This window comes from Nothobranchius furzeri, chromosome 19 (genome assembly GCF_043380555.1).
Source record: "Nothobranchius furzeri strain GRZ-AD chromosome 19, NfurGRZ-RIMD1, whole genome shotgun sequence".
Lineage (NCBI taxonomy): Eukaryota > Metazoa > Chordata > Actinopteri > Cyprinodontiformes > Nothobranchiidae > Nothobranchius > Nothobranchius furzeri.
The window spans coordinates 1,506,209-1,531,503 of record NC_091759.1 but is presented as its reverse complement, the minus strand read 5'-3'; the positions used below and the strand labels follow the sequence as shown (position 1 = coordinate 1,531,503).

Below are 25,295 nucleotides of genomic sequence, written 5' to 3'. Positions count from 1 at the left end.
ACTGAATTCCTTCAGAATGTTTCATGAGCAAATTTGGTGACAAATCTGGTGATTTATGCATTTTTCTTGTACCCTTTTCTTCCTGATGTGACGTACATCAGTGCAATCCATGAAAAGCGCAGACATCACAATGCAAAATGCTGTGTAATGAAGCAGGGATCTATTTGCTGTGCCTACCGAATGACTCAGCGCTTTGCTAAAATACCACCTGCTGGTAGAAGCGTGGCTGGAGATCTGAAGTGGCTTAGTGAAAACTTAAATGACTCCTGTCCACTTTAAGCTCACGGCTTTAAAGATGTCACGGGGCAGCATTATCTTGAGGAGCAGGTGCTGACAAACCAGAGAGACGGGGTTTAGAAAAGCAGAACGGGCAGAATGACATAAAGGAGGTGGACGCACTCTGAAGTAAAGGTGGAGAGATCATGCAACAATAAAAAAGCAGAAATACACACACAAACACTTAATGAATCACATCATGATTAGCTTATCAGGTAAAGCAGGTGAGAGGGGTCACAGAGGTCACTTTCATGTGACAAAGCTCACTTTAACCTAAGGTAGACTGTTTTAACCCTCCCATTGTCCTAATGGGTGTGAACCCCCGCGAGGAAAGTTGACCATTGAGCTGAGTTGATGGTTTATCCCTTGGGTCCATGTGGCAGGGGTGAGGAGTGAGCACCACCTCACCCCTGCCACGTGGACCTCAAGGGATAAACTATCAATCCTGCTCAATGGTCAACTTTCCTCATGGGGTCACCCATAAAGACAGTGGGAGGGTTAAGGACTTCAAAGTTTAGTTGCAAATACAATAATAAAAATTACTTGTTTTTAATTAAGATACAAGCAAAAAAAATCCTTCATTTTAATGTTTTTTGAACAGAGAAGATGCTTAAATTAAATTTACCTCCAGCAAAATGTTTTAAAAATCAAATTTAAGGACACATTTTGAAAATGTGGTTATGGATGCTATAGGGTAAAAGGAAAATCATTCGAAATTAATACTGCAACCATCGACATATTTACTGGACAATTCGTGTCCATAGGCTCCAATAAATTTTTAAGCCAAAATGGGAGGTTGCCACCACCGCCATTTTGACCGTGTCACAGGTTCTGTCAAGCCCAGACAATTCCAAAAAAGGGAAAGGAGGTGGAGTTGAGGGTGGGGCTGTAAGGCTGGGATCAAATGACGACACCCGTCGAATTGAAGCGATGTAGCTACAAGCTAACCCAAAGCTAACGCGGAGGTGGGAGCTAACCTAACGGAGGTAGCAACCTAGCTACAACCGGAGTTAACTGTGCACAACACCAGAGCTTCTGAGTCAGAGCTACGCCGCTGGGTAAAACCGGGTGGAACACAGAGGTCTCCCGAGAGCTCCACAAGCTGGCAGCAGACAGGCGCCGCTGCGATCAGAGATGCGCCGAGCTGCGGCTGAGGGGAGGGGACCATACCGATAGACGGAACCCAGCTCCACCAACATGTTATATTTCAACCCATTTTCAAAAATGCAGCGTTATGCTAAATGCACTGGGTTTTACCCTATTACATTTAAATTTCATGGTTAAACAGTACATGTTAAAATCTAAGCTCAGCTAGTGCAAGAGCGGCAGTGACCTAAAATACATAAATATAATTTTACTTACTGAAAAAAATGAAGTGGAGACTCCTTGGACGCTCTATTAGTGCAATTAATACCACAGCAAGTCATTTTGTCCAACAGTTGCACAAATAATATCCAAAAAGAACGCACAAACGGCACAACTAATGGTCTAAGTTGAGAGACTGAAAATAGCGGAACAGTTTTCAGGCTGAGGCCTTTCCCCGGAGCTAGCTCTGCGGTCACGTGGGTCTGATGCTTATTACTTATTCAGAATTTTAGGCTTTTAATAAACTTAAACAGAAGAGTGAGAAAAAATTCACCCCCCTCCGAGTTGTCATGAGTGTAAACTAGATCTATTAAACTTAGAACATGTTTTGGTACCAGGCTGTAAACATGTTTATTTCTGCTGTGAAATTGGTATTTTTAACATGGGAGTCATTGAGGATTTGCTCACTTCTGACACCAGCCCCCAGTGGATGAGGGTGGAACTGCAATGTTTTTCACTTCCATGTTGTCTTCATTTTCAGACCAGAATTATGGGGGTTTGACTGCAACAGGGTTTTGCTCATGAGGCAATTAGGTCTGGATCTCATATTTAACATTCTTTGCAGAAGCCAGATTCTGCAGTTGCCAAAGTCAGACATTTTCCCCAGAATATTCTGTTCAAGTGTTAATGGTTCCATCAGCAACAGCCCCAGACCATCACACTACCACTGCCATGTTTGACTGTTGGTGTGATGAAAGTTACTTTGACTCTAGATCAGGAGTGTTCAATTCTGGGCCTGGAGGGCCGGTATCCTGCAGGATTTAGTTTTAACGCTGTTTCAAAACACCTGATTTCAGTCAGCAGGTAATTAACAGGCTTCTGCAGAGCCCGATGAGCTGCTGCACAGGTGATTGAACCACTGAATCAAGTGTGTTGGAGCAGAGAAACCCCTAAAACGTGCTGGAAACCGGCCATCTAGGCCCTGCTCAAGATGGAACAGCAACACAACATACCTTCCAGAAAGTTCAACTTTGGTATCGTCACAAGTCTTGGGACATCATTAAGATGTTTTAGGGTAGATGTGAGACTGGTTTTGTGTTATTTTTAGTTAACGGAGGCCATTTTTGTCCCGTCTCTTCCTTATTGTTGAATGATTATCACACCTTAAATGTGCCTGACAGATCTACGTCACACTGTCACTTAACATTCGTGAACTCACTCACCATGACTCATGACAGGAAAGGCTGTTGTTGGTTTAGTGTCCAGGAAACAGCAGAGAACGTCTCAGCTGGTAGAAGCTAACCATTAGCATTAGCAACTTCACCACACGGTAGAACTCCTCCAGGCTTGTGTTACTTGTGGAGATAAAACATCAACGTTACAGAGTCAACAGAGTCAGTTGTAGTGTCACGTTGCTGTTAGCCAATCAGAGGAGAGATGTCCAAATATCAGGAAATAAGACTCCAAATCCTGTCATCTGAAGCTAGTTTCTCCTCCAGCTTAATTCTCCGTGCTGATACAGACACTGCTGGGATTTGTTCCCCTGAGTACGACTTACAAGGCATTCCTTCCTACTAGAGACTGCTGCAAATGTACTGATTAAATACATTTTAACCAAGTGAGGCTTGCGGTGCTTTAGATGTTCTGGGTTCTTTATTGTTTCTGACATTTTAGAACAAGAGTTGATTTTTAAGATCTTCTCGCCCACTTCACCTTATCAGATAAGGTCCATTGGAGTGATTTTTTTAACTCTAAAAGTCTGATCAGGTCTGGTGGAACTGCTCTCAGTATCCCAAGTTAGTTTTCCCTTCATACATAAAGCCATCATTTTAAAACTGGACTTTAACCTTTGTTCAAAAATGATATGAAACATCAAAGTGTGACCAAAAACGGCAGAATCCCAAAGAAAAATGTGAAGCTGTTTGCCTGCCAGAACATCTTTATGGCAGACGGAGGATGAATGGCTCACTGAGCAGCTTTCTGGTCAGCTCGGAGAACACTTAAGGTAAACTAAATGTGACGAACCTCTCCTGGTAAACACAACAGCTGCAGGTCAGAGATACATCACGGCTGAGGACAGCTAATAAAAAGGTGAGAACATGTATTTTATGTGTAAAGTATCTCATTAGTATCTAATGCTGTGCTTTCTTTTCTGAGCATCCAAACGATTTGGATGTAATGTGCACACTAAACGTCTCCACAGATCGGTGCACCGACAGAAAAAGGTACCGAGCTTTAGGAAGAGGTGAGGACAGACAAAAGCTCAGCTTGTCATTTATGCAGTTTACTTTCAATTGTTTTATACTTTTGTTTTGGTGACTAGTAGAAATTTTGGTGGCTGTTGTATGTAAAATGTGAAATCCACACATTCAAATTTTCACTATGATTCAGGAAGTTCTGCTAACAGAATCTAGAAAAGAAAAAGAACACAATCTATTTTCTTTAATAATTTACTAATATAACTTGCAGGTATTAATAACATAAGCAGGATTTCAAGGGGCTTCGGTCACTGAAGTCACCTATGAATTTACAAGTTTTATTTTGAAATCCTAAACTCGCTGCAAGAAGCACTTCCTGGTTCGACAACAAACAGAAAGTCAGAAGGAGGAAACCCTTGTGAGTACTGTCATGACTCCTTCAAGTTTCATACTAATTTGGTGTTTTATTTAACTCACACCTGCGTCTCAGACAAGTTATTTGTTATTTTATTATAAAACAACAAAGATGAACTAATAATTAATGAATTTATTGTTTTGAAAGTAAAGCTTTTAAATCAGTGTCACAAATGTGCTTTTTTTTTACCCTGATGACATTTTGTACCCTCAGCGCATGCAGAGATGAGTTGGCATTGTTGATTTATTACATTTAATTGAATGCAAAATTACATGCAAATCCTTTTCTTTACATGTTGTAAAGGAGAATGTGATGCATTGCACCACGTGACCCAGTTTCAGCTTTCGTTTCACCATCCTCATTGGAACAACGCACAAACATCCAGTGATGATTGGATAATTCTCTGACCCTTTTCTGTCTTTCAACAGTCATTGTGAATCCATTTTTTCTTAAAAAAAAGTCAAATTCAATTCAATTCAAGTTTATTTATATAGCGCCAAATCACGACAAGAGTTGTCTCAATGCACTTCACATAATAAACATTCCAATTCAGGTCAGTTCATTAAGCCAATCAGAAATAATGTTTCCTATATAAGGAACCCAGCAAATTGCATCAAGTCACTGACTAGTGTCAGTGACTATACAGCAATCCTCATACTAAGCAAGCATGTAGCGACAGTGGAGAGGAAAACTCCCTTTTAACAGGAAGAAACCTCCAGAGGATCCTGGCTCAGTATAAGCAGCCATCCTCCACGACTCACTGGGGATCGAGAAGATGGGGATCAAACATCTCAACAAGTTATCATTGTATCTCACTTCAGCCGCCAGTGGTTTTAATGTTGTGGCTGTGGATGGAAACATTTTCCAACAGATAATGGCGGAAGACAAACCATGGGCTCTGATCTCAGAGGTGGGTGAGCAGGGCTACGTTGAAGAGGTCGTCGACATCATAAAAGAGCACTTCCACATCGTCTGCCTCAAAGACTTTCTAGAAAACCCTGTCCTGCACGGCCCCAACATTCAGGCCATGTTTGTGTGGAACTGCAGCCCCGCAGCCGAGCCGTCGCTGCTGAGGTCCCTGCCTTCGCTGAAGGTGGTCACCAATGGAGGAGTGGGCATAGACCACCTGGATGTGCCGTTGATCAGCAGCTTTGGCGTGAAGGTGGCAAACACACCTGATGTTGTGAGCGACGCCACCGCAGATTTGGCCATGGGTCTTCTTCTGGCATCAGCACGGAAGATCGTTGAAGGTGAAAGTGGCAGTTTTACAGCCTCGCTGTCAAGCATCTTTTCATCCACGCAGATCCTGATTATCAATCAAAGCTTCTTTGATTCAACTCCTTTAAGGTCACCTGATAGCTGTTGATCCCAAGACCAGCTACTTACCCCTAGGCCTGATGGGAGAGGAGGTCACAGGATCGACTCTAGGGATCATTGGAATGGGACACATCGGATACAAAATCGCTCAGAGAAGCAAAGGCTTCGACATGAGGATCCTGTATCACAACAGAAACAGAAGGTACAGAAGTGAAGCAAAGCTAAATTCCCCTAGAAGGAGAAATTCTGGACTTTATGTTGAAGCAACAACTGATTTAAAAATGAGATAATGTGTCAAGTTTCTCTTTTCTGCTGCTGATAAGGAGTGCTGAAGATGAGCTGGCAGTTGGGGCCACTTACAAGAACATGGACGACCTCCTTAAAGAGTCTGACTTTGTTGTCCTGGTGGTCAACCTGACTGCTGAGACCACGGGCCTGATTGGCCACAGAGAGCTGTCTCTCATGAAACCCACAGCAACACTCGTAAACGTCAGCAGAGGTACAGAAAAACCCACCTCTCCTGGTTTTTAATTCTTCCTCTTATGTGGACTCGTTTCATATGTCAGGTCTGGTTGTGGATCAGGAGGCTTTAGTTGAAGCTTTGCAGTCTGGAAAGATTCGCGCAGCGGCTTTGGACGTGACCCATCCTGAACCTCTACCCAGGTACCGTCTCTCTTTGATCCGTTCACCACTCTGCACGTATGGAGCTGTAAGTGATTAAAAGAACAATCAGCATGAATTTGGTTTCTGCAGGGATCATCCTCTCCTCAGCCTCCACAATGTGCTGATCACACCCCACGTTGGCACCAACACGTACGCAACAGTCAGAAAGATGGTGCGGAGGATGGTGGATAATTCTGTGGCAGCGGTGAAAGGCTTACCTGTTCCTGATGAAGTCAAGTTAAAGTGACTTTAGCTGTTTTTCAGTACCTTAGTTTCTCATATTCTGTAAAGTCAAAGGCTTTTGTACCTTTTTATGGTGCTCTAGCATCAGCAGGAGACTCACAACCTTTATTCCAAATGGCTTAACAGTGAAATATGTCATTTTGAAGTCTGCATGTCAAAAGCCCAAAGACAAGTTTATGAGGTTCCCCTCATACAAGTTAGCTCTAATACAACCAGGGGCGGATTTAGGACTGAAGAAGATCCGGGGCTTAACACACACGCGTGTACGCACTCGCGCGTGCACACACACGTGACACTCACTAGTCAACAACATCATACATATTTGTCTTGTACCACATAATTTTTAATCTGAAGCTACATATTAAGCATTTTCAGGGCAGAGTATTGTTCCTGTTAGTGTTTAGTGTGAGATGATAGTAAAATATTCCCTTTATTTCTCCAACCACTTTACCTGATAGTAAGCTAACTTTAGGCAAACCAGCAGCACAACAAATATTTTCAAATAAGACTCACAAACCTGAGTCAACACCAGTCTCATCAAAGCTGGGGTTCTGTTGTACTTTTGGTCTAAAAAACGTCCTTATGTCCATCTTCACTCATGCGTTTCAGGCAGAGAGTGTAGAAGAAGCCGGCTGCTGAAGGGCTTCTTCTTCAGTGGTGGAGGCTCAGGCAGGCTGTATACAAACTACTGCCAGCTGCTCCCTCTCTGTTGGACTTTGGTACTGCATGTTACTTCCACAATTTAGATCCGGGGCTTTTCATAAAACATCCGGGGCTTCAGCCCAAGTAGCCGGGCCTAACGCCGCCCCTGAATACAACGGCTGTGTTCAAATTCAGGGGCAGCATGCTCATGAGTACCTGTCCTCATTGGCCTCAGGAGAACGTGTTCTTCCGTGACCGGTTAGACCGGATGTTAACCGCTGAGAATTTGGACAGTCTAGCCTTAAATAATAGTCCCGCCCCTACTTCGGCGGATGTCCTCATGTCACCTTGCAACTGCTACCGCACTAAGAAGAAGCTGCAAAAAAGGAGCTCGTACTTGTTTTAAGCTTTTTCCTTGTTTTGTTAGTGTTTGAAGAGTGTAGAGGGTAAATGTTGTTGCTTTTAAGCTTAATATATTACTTTTACTTATGAGCAATAAGCTGTGGTACTCTATATAAATATAGACTATCAACCTGCTTGGTCTTTGGGTGTTTAATCAGAAGATTCTAGGATTCTTTGCTTTTCCAGGGATCAAACACACTTTGTCTCAATTCAGACAGAGTCAGGTTTATAAAAGATAAGAAATTTATTTTCTAAATAAATAAAAACAAGACAAGTTAACCAAGGCTACTGTGATGGATGAGTCTTAGAGGATGTGATGTATGGTGACTATGTGTGAATGTGAGGTTATCAGAACCTTCGTATCTAGAAGAACCGAGTTCTGGGTGTGAAAAGAATTTGGTTTGCATTAAACTGTGAAGTTAGTTCTTATCAAAACCGGCATCAGACGCAATCTGTGTGTCTACCTCACCCTTTCTTTGGAGACCCTCTTCGCAGATCCGGAGGTCAGGGAGGTTGGATGACCGCTGGGCGCCGAGGTCTGGTAGATTAACCGCAGCACTGACTCTCCAGTCCAGAGATGTTTCCGAGTCACAACAGACAGATGAAGTCGTTTGCATCTAGAAGGACTCTTACGGAGTCTGAACTGCATCAGCTTTGTTCTGCAGGAACCGTTTGCTGTGTCAGCTTTAGCGTGTAGCAGGTTTTTAACAGCTTGTCAAAAATGCTCTGGGTTAAAGAGGGTTCGCTCCGGATGGCCTGTCCGCAGCTTGCTCCAGAACTGACTCGCTGTCAAGTGAGCTCTGCTTTAATATTCTCATATTATGATTTCTTCGCTAACCGAGACGTGCCATGTTAAGTGGTGTTAACAAGCAAACCTCAGAACATCACGCCTTCTTTCAGATACAGGATGCTCTGATTTGCGGCTAAGAAAATATCTATGTGTCATGACATTTAATTTACATTATCTCTAATGAACCTTGTGTGTGAGTTTAGATAATGATTCACCTGTCATATCAAACATTACTGATAATCATATATATAAATCTTTCAATATAATAACAACATTCATTTCAAACTTCAGTAATTCAAGCACAGATTAATCAACCTCATTAATTTAAACACAGATTAATTAAGACATTATTATTATTCATCAACCATTATTGTTCATTTCATTTCACGATTGATTAACTCATGTGAGCTGAAAATAGTCACTTTATTCAGAGAGTGAGCAATCCTGCGGTGTTATCAAAAGAAGGCTTTGTTTGGGAACACAGCCTGACATCTTGTTCCTCCTGAGATGTCAACAAGGCCGCAGTATCCTTCTGGGTTTTTTGGAAGCTAGGATGTAAAATCCACTTTAGAGAATGGAATTTATGTCTGCAGATGACCGGTGGCATGTAGGTCAATCTGTGGGTGAACACTGACCATTGCTGGACGTTACAAGAGCTACAGCAGATGTACCGCCGGTGTTCTGAGAAATGATGTTCCCCTGAAGTATAATGTTTCCTCTAATAACTATAATAACAAATATTTCCAAATTCACATGACTTAATGTCCATTATGAGAGGACTAAACAATCTCGAGTAAAAGATGGTCAAACTGAGTGAGATTACATCTTTTTAAAGGGACTTTTCGGGACTTATGAATTTTTATGCTCGCGATTGCCCCCTCAGGCCAAAAGCGTAACGGCAGCTTCGATAGTAGGCTCGTGCACGAGGCGCGCATGCTGTACGTGCACATTCCTTAACGAAAATAACAGCTGAGACAGTTCCGTGTGTGTGTGTGTGTGTGTGTGGCCCGGAGGACAGAGGACACGAGAATGCGCAGCTAATTAAATAATTAGGTTCTGTACCTTTCTCTTCAGCACAGCCGACAAAGGTTTATGATGGGTCAGTCCTCCTGCATGCTCAGATCATTCCCTTCCCTTGCTTGAAAAATTGTTCCAAAATGTACGTTGAACCCACATCTTTTTTATCTGTGAATTCAATGTCGTTCGGCGAGTCTCAAATAAAAATTTGGGCATCTTACTGTAAAAAATATACCATTAATGTAAAAAAGAAACTCCAAATAACAAACTTTATTCACACCCAGAATCAAACCCAGGTCTTCTGCATGGGAGTCAGACATCTTACAAGGTGAGCTACACTCTAGTAACATTTACAGTATCTGTAACATTTATATCCTTGATGACAGCTGAAACAACGTCAAACCAAAGATTGGTTTGAAGCGAAAATGGCTATTTTGTTGCTAATTTGCAGGAAATATCTAGAAGAAAGTTCTACAGAAAGTAGCTAAGGGTCCTCAGAAATGTAGCTAGGTTCATCACTAGGCGTTAGGAACAGCGACAAAGTCGCTGAGTTGGCACTACCTCTCTCTCTGCTGCTAAAGCTACTGATAGCGAATGCTACGGGCTATGCCTGAGCGTGAACGCGCATGAAGCAGCCTGCTCGACCCGAGCATCTCTGTTTTTCTGTGATTTTACAGAAAAACAGGCAATCACAGTAAAAATGCCAGGGCTCATTCTACAGGACCAGGGCTTTGCAGGAGAATGTATGAAGAAGAAATTTATTATTTCTATACATGTTTTGGCTGTCAAACTTCCATAATGTCCCTTTAAATAACTTTCAAAGTTGATAAATAAACTTGCTGGAAAAGTGTGAACAACAGTGTTTTGCTGTCTTTAGGAGGAAATGTAAATTAAAAATCATCACAAGCATGACAATATTACATTACACAAATTTCCCATAAAAGCTGATCACAAATAGTGTGAAGATGGTCTGAAGTGCGGCCTCCCGACACAGGGGAACAGATTTCAGGGGAACAGACTTTCTCACAACACCTGTCCTGCAGTGCATCTCGGGATTTGTAGAGGTGAGGAGACTACACTGCACCTGTTCTCTAAATCGGGGAAAAGAAGAATGGATTTCAAGACCGCATTCTGAGCACTCTTTGAATTTGGAGTCTTCGTCACTGCGCGATGACGTCACTGGTCTTAAAATCTGACCTCATGAGCAAGCAACCCCTGAATTTGAACACAGCCAGCATGTACAAAAAAAGAAAATGCCAGTCACGTACTTTGAGATTTATTGGATTGTAAAAGTTTGTAAATAGCATGATTACAAACTAGAAATCGGCACGTTGCATATGTGACTTCACCACATAAATCTCCTCTCCCCAAAGTAGCTGCCGACCAGATTTATGGTGGTTCTTTCCTCCTGTGGGAAGTTTGCTGAACTTACATCCCTTGTCGCGGGGGGGGGGGGGGGGGGGGGGGGGGGGGGGGCTGTTGCCTATCTCCAGCTGTAAACTAGCAATCAGGCGGGGTACACCCTGGACAGAGAGCCAGTCCATTGCAGGGCAACACAGAGACACACAGGACAATCAATCACACACACTCACACCTAAGGATAATTTAGACAGACCAATCAACCTAACAGTCATGTTTTTGGACTGTGGGAGGAAGCCGGAGTACCCGAACGCATGCACAGGGAGAACAGGGGGGAGTAGAGGGAGGTGGAGTGAACAGTCGGTAAAGACGGCTCTCCCTTGCCCTGCCTCCAACATGCCTCCATCTAAATAAGACAGATTATCCAGCGTTATCTCTGTAGTTATGCTGCTATAGGCTTAGACTGCTGGAGGATACACTGACCACTTCTCACACTCTACTACTTTCTTCTACAATCTGCTCTTTAACTGCATTATTTTCTGCAATTTCAGCTGTTAACTTTATTTTCTCTAAGTGTTTTTCTCCCCAGAAGAAGCTACGGTGATGTTCTGCTGAGCTGCGGTGGCCTCATGGAGGGGGCCATCTTCTAGCACACTGCTGCTAACCACTTAAACATTCTCCCTCTCCTGATAATAACTTTTTGTTTTCCTTGATGTTGGATGTGCTACTACTAGTTTACCCATTTAATTATAGATCCACTAGGATAAATACAATAAAGTTTATCTCTCACCAAATAGAATATTTACTAAGACATCACAATATAACTATAGACACATTACTTTGTCTTGTGTGTGTGTGTGTGTGCGTGCGTGCGTGCTCTGTCTTCTCGATCCCCAGTGAGTCGTGGTGGATGGCTGCTTATACTGAGCCAGGATTCTCTGGAGGTTTCTTCCTTTTAAAAGGGAGTTTTCCTCTCCACTGTCGCTTTATGCTTGCTTAGTATGAGGATTGCTGTATAGTCACTGACACTAGTCAGTGACTTGATGCAATTTGCTGGGTTCCTTATATAGGAAACATTATTTCTGATTGGCTTAATGAACTGACCTGAATTGGAATGTTTATTATGTGAAGTGCCTTGAGACGACTCTTGTTGTGATTTGGCGCTATATAAATAAAAGAAAAAAAACACACACTCCATGCAGAAAGGTCTAAGGCTGGGAAGCAAACCCAGGACCTTCTTGCTGCAAGGCAACAGCTCTTACCACTGCACCAATGTGTAACCCTTGTTTGTCTGTTGATCAAACTATTTTTGAGCCTGAGGGGGTTACGAGTCCTCTCAACACTTTTTTTTCATTTTGCGTTCCCTGATGATGTCTGAGATTGGCCCTCAGTTGTGTTGCATTTTCTATGTTTTTATTTTGTGTTTTATCATGTTTTGCTGGACTGGGTCAAGTGAGTGTAAATATACAGTACATATGTATATATGTGTATATATATATATATTACAAGTGTTACAAGATGAATGCTGAATCTATGCTTGTCCTTCCTGCTACACTAAAGTTCATATGGATAAAGTTACTGCCTGCCTGCTTTCTACTAACTAGAAAACATGACAGCAGAATAGTAGATTTTTAATTTCTTTCTCTCTTTCTTAAAGAGTGATTAATCACAATTCATTTAATTGTCGTTTCAGTTGTGTTTGGAGCATCTAAAAACACTTTATATGGTCTTGTAGCCCAGGCTCTGCTGTCTTGTTAAAGGTAAGGGTATAAAATCTAACGCTAATTTTCCAGCCCCCAATTAGGAGACGCTCCGGATAACAGTATTTGTACATCAAATGTAACTAGTATATTCTATAAATGAAATTAAACTATATAGAATAACAGCGAAAACATTAAAATCTTAAATTCTAGTTTTTGGGTGCTTTTAAGCTTAATATAATACACTTCATTTGACCAATAAGATATGAATTTCTATATAAATATGGACATCCAGTCTGATTGGTCTTTGAATGTTTAAAGGGGCATTATGGACGTTTGACAGCCAAAACATGTATAGAAATAATACATTTCTTCTTCATACATTCTCCTGCAATGCCCTGGTCCTGTAGAATGAGCCCTGGCATTTTTACTGTGATTGCCTGTTTTTCTGTAAAATCACAGAAAAAGAGAGCTGCTCGGGTCGAGCAGGCTGCTTCATGCGCGTTCACGCTCAGGCATAGCCCGTAGCATTTGCTATCAGTAGCTTTAGCAGCAGAGAGAGAGGCAGTGCCAACTCAGTGACTTTGTCGCTGTTCCTAACGCCTAGTGATGAACCTAGCTACATTTCTGAGGACCCTTAGCTACTTTCTTCTAGATATTTCCTGCAAATTAGCAACAAAATAGCCATTTTCGCTCCGAACCGTTCTTTGAACGTTGTTTCAGCTGTCATCAGGGATATAAATATGACAGATACAAGAGACGTCACTGATGCTATAGCTCACACAGCAACACGGTGGACTCCCATGTGAAAGAACTGGGTTTGATTCTGGATGTGAACATAATTTATTTAGAGTTTATTTTTTACATTAATGGTATATTTTTTACAGTAAGATGCCCAAATTTTTATTTGAGACTCGCCGAACGGCATTGAATTCACGGAGAAAAAAGATGTGGGTTCAACTTTCATTTTGGCACAATTTTTCAAGCAAGGGAAGGGAATGATCTGAGCATGCAGGAGGACTGACCCATCATAAACCTTTGTCGGCTGTGCTGAAGACAAAGGTACAGAACCAAATTATTTAATTAACTAGAAAAATTGCATTTATTGCACAAATGCTGTTTGAATGCTGGATAGCTGAAACTGTAAGCTGAAGCTGCTGAACAGCTGAACTGAAGCTGAAATTAAGCAAAACTGTCAAAATGAGCTGAATGTCTTGAAAGATGTAGAAGCAAAAAGCACCAACAAGCAAATAAAGCACAAAAAGTAAGTGAAGAAGAGAGAAAAATAATGCTAAATAGCAAAAAAACTTTAATCTGTGAACATTAAATAAAAATCTGGACAGCTAAAATGTCTTAACACCTGTTATTTCAGTTTGTCAAGTTTAACAGTTTAATCTTTACATTTAGCTGAACTGTGAAATTAGCAGTTTATGCTAAATTTGGTAACTGATTGCTGAAGTTGTTGAATAGCTGAAGTAAGCTGAAACTAAGCTAAACTGTGAAATGAGCTGAATGTAGTGAAAGATGTGAAAGCAAAAAGCACAAAGAAGCAAAAAAAAGCACAAAAAGTAAGTGAAGAATCAAGAAAACTAATCCTAAATAGCAGAAAACTCAAATCTGTGAACACTGTTTAAAAAAATTGGACAGCTAAAATGTCTAAACACCTGTTATTTCAGTAGGACTAGTTTAACAGATTCATTTTTATATTTAGCTGAATTGTGACATTAGCATCATATGCTGAGTTCAAAAACTAATTGCTGGAGCTGAAACTAAGCAAAACTGTTAAAATGAGCTGAATGTTTTGAAAGATTTAGAAGCAAAAAGCACCAAAATGTAAATAAAGCACAAAAAGTGAAGAACGGAGAAAACAATCCTAAACAGCAGAAAACTGAAATCTGAACATTATTTAAAAATCTGGACAGCAAAAATGTCTAAACACTTGTTGTTTGAGTAGGACTAGTTTAACAGTTTAATTTTTATATTTAGCTGAACTGTGAAATGAGTAGCATAAGCCGAAATCATAAACGTGTTGCTGAAGCTGCTGAATAGTTGAAGAATTCTCCGGTGGGCTGTATCTCATCCGCTGTACCTGCTGATGTCATTCCCGCTCCTCCCAAGAGCCGCGCCCGCGGTCGACGTCGCCGCCATCACCAACGTTCTCCTGCAGCCAGAGTTGTGCCGCCTATTCCAGAGGCCCCTGCTCTGCAATCCAGGTCCGAGCTCAAAGACTTCTCCAAGGCTAGAGTTGTGCCGCCTGTCAAAGAGGCCCCTGCTCTACAGCCCGAGCCAGAACCCAGGAGACAGTCTGAGACCAGAGTTGTGCCGCCTATTCTAGAGGCCCCTGCTCTGCAACCCACGTCTGAACCCCATCTACCTTCTTCGCATCTTGCCTCAGCAGTGGTCCCAGAGGACGCATCATATCCTGCCTCAGCGGTGGTCCTGGAGGATGCATCGTATCCTGCCTCAGCGGTGGTCCCGGAGGACGCATCACATCCTGCCTCAGCGGTGGTCCAAGAGGATGAATCGTATCCTGCCTCGGCGGTGGTCCAAGAGGACGCATCGCATCCTGCCTTAGCGGTGGTCCAAGAGGACGCATCGTATCCTGCCTTAGCGGTGGTCCAAGAGGACGCATCGCATCCTGCCTCAGCGGTGGTCCCGTAGGACGCATCGCATCCTGCCTCAGCGGTGGTCCAAGAGGACGCATCGCATCTTGCTTCGGCGGTGGTCCAAGAAGACTCATCGCATCCTGCCTCAGCGGTGGAGGATGCACAGGCTCCGGTCCAGCCCGTCCACAAGGCTCCGGTCCAGCCGGTCCACGAGGCTCCGGTCCAAGGGTCGACGCTTCCTGTCTCTGAAGTAGACGTTCCCGTCTCCAGCTCTGAAGTAGACGTTCCCGTCTCCAGCTCTGAAGTAGACGTTCCCGTCTCTAGCTCTGAAGTAGACTTTCCCATCTCCAGCTCTGAAGTAGACGTTCCCGTCTCCAGCTCTGAAGTAGACGTTCCCGTCTCCAGCTCTGAAGCAGATGTTCCCGTCTCCAGCTCTGAAGCAGATGTTCCCGTCTCCAGCTCTGAAGCAGATGTTCCCGTCTCCAGCTCTGCAGCAGACGTTCCCGTCTCCAGCTCTGAAGCAGACGTTCCCGTCTCCAGCTCTGAAGCAGACGCTCCCGTCTCCAGCTCTAAAGCAGACGTTCCCGTCTCCAGCTCTAAAGCTGACGTTCCCATCTCCAGCTCTGAAGCAGATGCTCCCGTCTCCAGCTCTAAAGCTGACGTTCCCATCTCCAGCTCTGAAGCAGACGTTTCCAGCTCTGAAGTGGACGTTTCCACCTCTGAAGTGGAAGTCTCCCAGTTTCCTGTCTCAAGTCTCCCAGTTGCAAGTGTTCCTGTCTCAAGTCTCCCAGTTACAAGTGTTCCTGTCTCCCCGTCTCCTGTCTCAAGTCTCAAGTGTTCCAGTCTCCCCAACTCCTGTCTCAAGTCTCCCCACAGGTGTTCCAGTCTCCCAAGTCTCAAGTGTTCCAGTCACAAGTCTTCCAGTCTCCCAAGTCTTAAGTCTCCCCACAAGTGTTCCAGTCTCCCAAGTCTCAAGTGTTCCAGTCACAAGTCTTCCAGTCTCCCAAGTCTCAAGTCTCCCCACAAGTGTTCCAGTCTCCCAAGTCTCAAGTTTTCCAGTCTCCCAAGTCTCAAGTGTTCCAGTCTCCCAAGTCTCAAGTGTTCCAGTCACAGTCCCCGTCTCCAGAGACCCTCGTCCTCCTCCTCCAAGACCCCCTATCCCCAGGCTTTCCTGGCCCCGCCTCCCGTTTCCCCGTCTCCGGCCTCCTGGGCTTCCTTGGTCCCGCCTCCTGGTTCCCTGTCGCCGACCCCCCAGGCTTCCCTGGTCCCGCCTCCTGGTTCCCCGTCGCTGGCCTCCTAGGCTTCCTTGGTCCCGCCTCCTGGTTCCCCGTCGCCGGCCTCCTAGGCTTATCTGGTCACCGGTCCCCTGGACTTCTCTGGTCCCGCCTCCTGGTTCCCTGTCGCTGGCCTCCCGGGGTCTACTGTTCCCCTCTCGCCCGCCCTTTTTGGGTTGTGTTTGTTGGTTCCCTCCGCTCCCTCCCTCTGGGTTTTTCATGTCCTGTGTCTTGTCTTGTGCTTGTTGTTGTTTGTTCTTGTTTGGGTGTCTGGTATCCGCCCCTTGGGGGGGGGGGGGGTACTGTCATGGTCTGCGTCTGCCCCTTCCTTCATGTGCCTTCTGGTGTTTCTCCATCCTCTCTAGGTGCTCCTTTTGTATCTTCTAGCGCCCTCATGTGTCATGTCTGCGTCTTCCTCATGTGTCTCCTGGTGTTCCCCATTTGCCCTCTAGATTTCCCCCCCTCAGACTTTCCTCTCCCAGGTCCTGTGCTCTCTTGGCCCCCTCTTACCCACGCCCCTGTAGTTTCTTTCTGTAGTGTTTTCCTTTAGTGTCAGTTTCCCCTTAGAATATTAGTTATGGTTCATGCCTTCTGGTCTTTTGTTTTTTCTCTTAGGTCATTTTCCTTTGTTACAGCCTTTCAGTATTTAGTGTGTTTTCCCACCAGTGTTTTCTTCCTCCTCCCTGATTTAGCAATTGTATTCACCTGGTCCCTGTCCCCACACACCTGCAATTCGTCTCCCTCTCATCTTCCTAGTCTATTTAAGCCCTGTCTTGTCACTCTGTGTTTGTTATTTCACTGTCGTTGTCAGTGTTGTTTTTGTCCATCTCAAGTGTTCCCCTGAGCTTGCTCATAAAAGAGCTTCTGTTTTGCCTTTTGCCAGCGTTTGCTTTGGATTTACGCCCAGCCTCCTAAATAAAAGGATTTTTACTTCATATCCACTTCAGCCTCGTGTCATCCTGGGTTACTGCATTTTGGGTCCAAACCATCCTCTCAACGTGACAATTTGAAGTTATTTATAAATGACAGAAAACGTTTTCCTTTGTAAGAAATCTGAGGCACTTTTTTTTAAATAGGTTGAGGACTCAAATGTTAAACTTGTTTCTACACATACTTAAAAGTATTTGACTATTACTTTCAAAGCTACTGTTACGTAACTAAAGATTATATTTTTATATGTTGAATTTTACAAGGTAAGCAAAAATAAATGTTGCCTTTTGGTCAAAAGACTGTTTCTGTTTACAGTAAATAAAATATAAATATAAAATAAACCACTTTATTTTACCTTGTAAATTAGCCTTTTTTTAGCATGACCACTTTAAAGTAAAATAAAAAATTTCCCATAGCTTTAACTAACTTTCACAACAAAGTAGTTAATCCTGGAACTGACACTTTGTTACTATTGATTGTGAATCGATTTAAATCGAGAATCGATTCTGAAACAAATCGGCACCCCGAGAATCGGAATCGAATCAAATCGTGAGTTGCTCTGGGATTCACATCCCTACTGGAGAGGTCAAACTGTAGATAAAAAACTGACTATTTCTGGAGGCTACACCTCTTACTATTCCAAAACAATGCAAAAACAGTCCTTACAGATAAAACAGTCAACACATGTCATCCTTTTGCGTGAGTTATAATAACTGGGGCTGTCATATGAATTGACCTCTTTGATTGCTGTCAAGTAGTATTGTTTTCTAAACACTTTCATCTCTACTAACTTATCACTTCCCTCTTTTCTGCACTTGACAAATTGTCCACCTGACTCCCATTCAAGTACGTCCTCAATTAGGTAAACATCTGATTCGTTAATGATCTTTTCCCCTCTCTCTAAATTTAAGGTTGATGTTTCCGTTTCACATTCTGATTCTGTCACGTTCAAGGCCGACTCACCTTTGTTTCCCTCTGTACCACAATTGGTGTTCACACGAGACTTTAGACTAGAAATCGGAAGATGCTCCATTGTTATGAAAGGGTGTTTTAATGCATCGTCTGGGATGATTCTGTCAGCTGGATTCACCGCTAGCATCTTCTTAAGAAGGTCTATAAAGGCCTTTAAATCTTTTAGTCCAGCTAGGCTTTCATCTTCTGTCATTTTCACAAAATCATCCAGAGAGTGTAAATTCTCATAGAATTCATGCAACGGAGAACACAACGTTCCTGTGTCTCTTTCATATTCTGTATTGGTTTTTAATCTCCAATAAGGTTCTGGCTCGCTCTCCTCTAGAATGAAAAAATTTCTGACGTGCGTACTTTTGTCAAGTGCATCTTTATCAGGCATTCCACAGCACTTTACAATCAAACTGATTACTTGGTAATCATTTCCTGGGAACAAATTTTTGGCTAGGTACATAAACGCTAATGTACAGCCAAGACCCCACATGTCTATACTTTCATCATATGGAAGTCCCAGATAAACCTCTGGGGCTCTGAAACCACGAGCCTGCACTTTTTTAAAGTGAGTTAAGTTAGATGTTCCAAAAGCCAACCCAAAATCAATTAACTTCACCTGAAACGGCTGCGACTCATTATTTACCAGCATGATATTATCCGGTTTAATGTCTGAATGGACAACACCAGTGCTTTTCAGGCCCCTGAGAGTGACCAACATTTGCTGAGCGATAGGTCTGATTTCATCCACTCTCAAGCCTCTCCAATTCTGTTTTTTCATTAAGTCAAACAGCGTTGAATGATAAAGTTCAAAAACTAGGCAAAAGCAGTCCATGTATACAAAAGACTTAATAAATTTGACGATGTTGTGTTCATTAGAGCCTAGACTTTTGAGGTGACTGTACACACGTATTTCTTCCAGAGCTGCGTTGTGCATTTCTTTTCTAATTATTTTAACAGCTACCATCTCATCTGTTCCATTTATACTGCACTTGACAACTGTCCCAAAACATCCATGTCCAACAATTTCCTCGATTCTGTAAATATCTGATTGGTGGATAATTTGAACCCCTTCCTCTAATATTAAAGTAGGTGTTTCCATTTCATCTTCTGATTCTGTACAGTCTAAGTCTGTCTTGTCTTCGTCTACCTCTGGACTGAACTTAGAAAGCTGGTTTCCTGCTGGTATTTCATCTCCCTCGGTCACACGAGACCTTAAACCAGTACAAGAAAGATTCTCTGTTTTTGTGACTAGATCGCTTTTTGCATCATCTGATAGGATTCTGTCTTTCTCTGATTTAAACTCTGATATTTTCGCTTCATCTTTTGATTCTGTCTGGTCTAAATCTGACTCATCATTAGTCATCGCTGTATCACTATCCAGGTTAGTGAGTTGGCTTAATTCCAATATTTTCCGCGACTCGGTCACATAAGAGTTCGTACCCGAAAGGTGCTCCATCGTGATGAAAGGGTGTTGCAACGCATCTTCTGGCAGGATTCTCTCGGCCGGATTCACCACTAGAATTTTTTTAATGAGGTCTAGAAAAGATAGGAGGTCTTGAAATTCTGTGGGATTCTCTTCTTCTGATACGCAGTTCAGTAAGTCATTCAGAGACTCAAAAGACTCATCATAGGTTTCGAGTATTTCTCCTGTGGTCTGTTCGTATTCCTCCTTCGTGTTGAACCTCCAAGAAACGTCAGACCCACTGTGGAGCTCCGTGAAGAAGAGTCTGACTCTCCAACCCTTATCTAGCAAACCTTTATCAGGCAAACCGCAGAGCTTTATAATCCTCCTGACATTTTCATATGCACATGGTGTAAACAGGTCCTGACACTGAAATATTGATAGCAATGTACAGCCAAGGGACCACATGTCTATTCCTTCATCGAATGGAAGACCGAAATGAACCTCTGGTGCCCTGAACTTGCGAACCTGCACTAGTGAGACCCGAGGTAAGTCAGCTGTCCTATAGGCCAACCCAAAATCTATTAGCTTCACCTTTAAGGGCTGTGAATCATGATTAACCAGCATTAAATTATCTGGTTTAATGTTTGCATGTGTAATTCCAATATTTTTGAGAGCTTTGAGGGTGACAAACATTTGTTTTGCAATGGGTCTAATTTCAGCCAGAGTCAGAGGTTCACAGCCCCGCTCACTTAGAAATCTAAATAAATCTGCATCCAACAGCTCCAGGATAATAAAAAAGAAACCTTTGTAGGTGAAACTCTCAATAAACCTTATTATGTTACTTTTGTCTGGGTCAAGACTACTGATAGCCTGCAAAATCTCCACTTCTTGCTCACCAAACTCTCTGGTTTCAACAGTGAATATTTTTACTGCCAGATTCTCTTCCGTTCCAACTTTTTGGCACTTTGCAACTGCTCCAAAAAACCCTGATGCAAGAATTTCCTCAAGGTAATATTCATTGTCCAATCCAAAAGTACACCCTTCATGCATGATAAAAGCTTCCTCTGTGCTATTTATTTCTTCACCTGAAACATTGTTTGGTGTGCCCAGGTCACATTGTGAGGTTTCACTGCTACTGGTCGTAGGAGAGAAGTCCTCTCTGACAAACCTATGGTTCAGAGCCTCAGCTGGGGATAGTCTGTCTTCAGGATTCAAAGCAATCATTTTCTCAAGCAAATCTATAAAAGCTATAACTTCCTCGAAATCATCATAATAATTTTCTTCTGCATCCACTTCAAAAAGTAAGCAACGAAGCGAATTTAAGCTATCGTGAAAGGAGTTGCAAGGACAAACTTGTCTTCCTGTCTTCCGTGAGTACTCCTCTGGGGTTTGAAGACTCCAGTCTGAATCCGGTGTAAAAAAATGGTCCGTACATTGGCCCTGATCAAGGTACTTTCTGTGAGGCTTACCGTTCACATTGACAATAATTCTCATGTACTCATAGTCACAGCACGTTGGGTAAAACGGAAATCCAAGAAATATTTGTGCTAGTGTCATTCCTAAACTCCACATTGCCACTTTTTCATCCAGTTGACACTGTAAAAAGATTTCAGGCGCTCCATATCCACAGTTCTTTGGTATAGCCATCTGTGAAAGCTTTGATGTTTTTCCAGCCTCACCAAATCCAGTTAGTTTCACCTTAAACGGCTCAAATTCATCTTGGATTATAATATTTTCTGCCTTTATATTCATATGAACGATGCCAACGTTCTCTAGATCAGTTAAGGCAGTAAACATTTGCCGTGCAATCGCTTTGATTTCTTTGGTGCTAAGGCGTTCATTAGTTCTGCTTTTCACAAAATCAGATAATGTCATGTCTAACTTTTCAAAGACAAAGCAAAACCAATCATGGAAGCCAAACATATCAAGGATCTTGACAAAGTTCCTTTCTCCAGCAAACCGATCTTTGAGATAATGGAGTACCTTTGCTTCTTGTTTGTAATTCCAAAGATATTTTTTTGGAATGCATTTCAAATCAAATAAATCGCCTGTTTCTTCCACTCTGCAACGTGCTAAAACCGCATGGTTATCCACATTTGAGGTTTTCAAAACTTGGTAAACTGTAGACTCGCTTATAATTGCTACTCCTTCTGTTATTTTAAACTCTGTCGACATTTTCAAAGCTCTTGTCAAACTCTGAGATAAGTAATCTTCTGGGACTCGACGCTCCTGTGTGCAGTGCTAAACTGAACTGACTCCAAATGTTATAGTGACCAGCTATGACGTCACAAAGAACATCACTGTACCCTTTATGTCCCACGTGACCCGCGATGACGTCACAACGACCGTCACTGCCCCCCCCCCTTCTGTACCACGTGACAGCAATGAAGGATGAGGATGACGTATCTATGGTTCTCACGGTCTTCTTTTTTTTTCTCACGGTCTTCTTCATTACTTCGTAACAGCGCATTTGCTGAGGGAGATGTATCCCCAATACACACACACTCTCTCTCTCACACACACACACCCACACACACACACACACACACACACACACACACGTTTTATCATTCTTTTAAAACAAAAACAAACAAAAAACGTTTAGTAAGGTATATGACTATTATATAAATGAATGAATTGTAATCACGATTAATATTTTTATTTAATTTTTTCCACTCATTCTCTCACGAGCTATTGTTCCGCCCGCATATTTGCCTGATTAAAATGCAAAGCATATATCAGTAATATAAATATGCCTTAATGTTCATTACCATCATATAACATAAACAGTAACAAGAGTAAGAACATACAATCAAATTTAATATTTTTATTTTTTAACTCAAGCTTTACTGTTTGATTTTAGTCCGGCACCATCAACCATCCAAAAAATTGTTACGATCAGAAAGCGTGAAACTTTCTGTGAAAGCTGTCCACAGATTCACATTTTATTCAATTTAGCTGCTTTTCGTTGCGTATTTTTCTGATTTAAAGTGATTTCCTACTAAATAGCAGAATGTTTATCTCTTCACAAAACTCACCGCTCGCCTTCAAATGTTTCACCCTCGTCATGGTCAGTGTGGCGTGATAGTTAATCTTGTACTTTTGCTTTATAATCAGCATTTTTACTGCTAATTATATAGAAATTTGGTGTCACAAATTGAATTAATATGAGTAGTGGTAAAATAATGCTAATTAAAATGTTTGCTAATGTCTTTTTAGGTAGGAGTTGCATCTGATTGATTGTACTTTGCTTCTTTAAAGCTTATTTTCAGTAATTTTTTTTTTTACCTGATTGCTTAAAATTAAAATTTTAAAAAGCCAGATTTTAAACACGGGAGTTGAATTGTAACTATTAATTGCATAGGAAAACATCTAAAGTACCCAAAAAATATTTCCCTTGGTTTGTTAAAAATCACATCATCACTTTAAGTGCTAGAGCATGCATTTAGTATTTGTTATTCGTATTAAAGGATTCATTTGTAGTTATTTTGTCCAGACAAAACAAATGTAGTCATAACATAAAGAACTGTATTGTTTAAAACTGTTGACCAAATACATGTGTGACATTATTTTATAACATTTTGATAAGATGTGAAAGAAAAGTCTATAAAAACATTGGGATGAGGTAAAAGTACTGTACTCTAAGTGTACTTTCATTGTAGTACAAGGGTACCATTTCTGTTCTGAGAGAATAAAAGCAGCATGGTCGAAATGTTGATTCACTTTTGTTATTTCTCTCCCTAGCCTGCAGTAGCTTTGGGTAATGTGGGTCAGCTGGCTGTCGACCTCGTCGTTTCCACTCTCAACTCTGAGCAGAGTGAGTTACTTCCACACAGGCTGCCTGAACCCGATGGTCGGGAACAACAACCCACACAATAGCTGCAAAAAGGACGGCGAGGGGCTGCACTGTCCCGCAGAGGGTAGCGTGCCGATTATTCAGGTAAATCGTTTTTTATTTTTTCAGCAAGTTTTTATAACATTAGCTGGATAATGTCCTATAAATGTTATTTTCACTGTGGAGAAGGTCTAAGAAGTTCCGTCAGATGCTCGTTCCTGGATCAAATCCAGCGGCTTCTCCAGGACTGTTGTCCTCTCCAGCAGCCACGCCTACCAGAGGGATGACCAGCAGCTGCATGGGTAAACATCAGCATCGTCCATGTTTTTGTCCACCTCAGCTGTTTAAAGTCTTTTCTAAGTGCTGATGAATGAAATGTGCCTGTTTAGGACTCCCTTGAGGTATCTGACAACCCCGTCCCTGCTGAAGCTGAGCGCGGACGCTCGGCTGGAGGGAGATGAAGGACACGGATGCAAAGCTAAGACTGTGCATCCCGGGAGGAGGCATCACTAAAGGGCTTTACTCCGACAGGAAGGAACAGAAACGAGAAATAAAATAAAACCTGAGGAGATGTTTAATACATTTGTTTCTGTAAAGATGGAGAGGGAGATATCAGGGTTTGACATTTGTCATTTTTTGTGATCATGTTGGGGATTTTAGGCTCTTAGGACACACTCAACCAAACTTTTTCCATGCAGGTTTTCATGGTTTTGTGTTTTCTTTTCACATTTGCAAAATTCTTTCCCAGGATTACAAAATGTAGCATTTTTCTTTCTTTTCTCTGTTCCCGATCAGATGTCCGGTCGTGTGTGTAGCTGTTTAGCCGAGGACCTCCCACTGGCTGTGCTGCTGCTCTTCTGTTCAGAAGGGGGACAACATCCCAGCCACCTTCGCTTTGGTCAGCCACCTTTGGTTCCATCTGCTGGACACTCCAGTAAATGTCAGCAATCTCATGTAAAGCTACAGATTTCACAAAGGGCCTTTTCATTTAGACTCAATCAGATTTGGAATTCCCAACAATCATCTGATCCTCCTTCCAGGGCCCAGAGTGTAAGTGGAAGATCCCGACTTCCTGGAACCTCCCGTTTGGAACCGGCATTCCTCCTGCCCTGCTCTGATTTGCTTTTCCTTCTTTGATCCTAAATATACTGACTCAGATTTGCGAGAATATTTTTTTATGCTTGTAATTTAAAAAGAAGGGACCGCAGAGTGAGTTCCAACTACAGAGGGATCACACTTCTGAGCCTCCCTGGTAAAGTCTATTCCGGGGTTTTGGAGAGGAGGGTCCGGCGGATTGTCGAGCCTCGGATTCAGGAGGCCGTGGAACACTGGACCAGCTCTGTACCCTTAGGAGGGTCCTGGAGGGTGCGTGGGAGTTTGCCCAACCAATCTACATGTGTTTGTGGATTTGGAGATGGCATTCGACTCCGTCCCTCGGGGGGCCCTCTGTGGGGAGGTACTCCAGGAGTATGGGGTACCAGGCCCTCTGATACGGGCTGTTAGGTCCCTGTATGACCGTTGTCAGAGCTTGGTCCGCATTGCCGGCAGTAAGTCGAGCTCGTTTTTGGTGAGAGTTGGACTCAACCAAGGCTGCCCTTTTTCACCAATTGTGTTCATATTTTTTATGGACAGGATTTCTAGGCGCAGCCACGGTGTGGAAGGGATCTGTTTTGGTGGCCCATGGATTAAGGCCTAGTCCACACGTAGCCGGGTTTTTTTTAAAAACGAATATCCGCCCCTCCAAAAACTTGCATCCACACCACCTCGTTTTAAAAAACTCTGTCCACACGTACCCGGATAAATACGTTGTAAGGACATGCCAGACCTGTAGGCGGCAGTACTTCCCCTGTTCTTAACCTCTTCCTTCGTCTTTGGTCTTCCGCAAGGAGCAGTAATTCCGCTTGCAAAAACAAACAAGCAAAAAGCACTTGGACAATTGATAAAGCGAGCGCAGC

General features: G+C 42.6%; 2 protein-coding genes and 1 pseudogene across 3 annotated transcripts; all 3 read left to right on the top strand.

The window, feature by feature from the left end:
* Positions 1–4,157: 4,157 nt before the first annotated feature.
* Positions 4,158–6,593, top strand: zgc:136493 (probable 2-ketogluconate reductase). Of its 2 annotated transcripts, XM_070547499.1 has the most exons (6): positions 4,158–4,197; positions 5,066–5,444; positions 5,542–5,713; positions 5,835–6,010; positions 6,078–6,174; positions 6,265–6,593. In XM_070547499.1, the coding sequence occupies exons 2-6, from the start codon at positions 5,069–5,071 to the stop codon at positions 6,419–6,421; spliced, it is 978 nt and encodes a 325-aa protein (XP_070403600.1). In that variant the 5' UTR covers positions 4,158–4,197; positions 5,066–5,068; the 3' UTR covers positions 6,422–6,593. The 2 variants fall into 2 exon arrangements, with proteins under 2 accessions (XP_070403600.1, XP_070403599.1); XM_070547498.1 differs by lacking the exon at positions 4,158–4,197 and having other exon boundaries at positions 4,839–5,444.
* A 15,792-nt stretch (positions 6,594–22,385) lies between these two features.
* LOC139064273 (proteasome assembly chaperone 2-like) lies at positions 22,386–23,904 on the top strand (annotated as a pseudogene).
* LOC139064274 (proteasome assembly chaperone 2-like) lies at positions 23,898–24,690 on the top strand. The gene is made up of 3 exons (XM_070547497.1): positions 23,898–24,038; positions 24,136–24,294; positions 24,381–24,690. The coding sequence occupies exons 1-3, from the start codon at positions 24,033–24,035 to the stop codon at positions 24,456–24,458; spliced, it is 243 nt and encodes an 80-aa protein (XP_070403598.1). The 5' UTR covers positions 23,898–24,032; the 3' UTR covers positions 24,459–24,690.
* Positions 24,691–25,295: the final 605 nt, after the last annotated feature.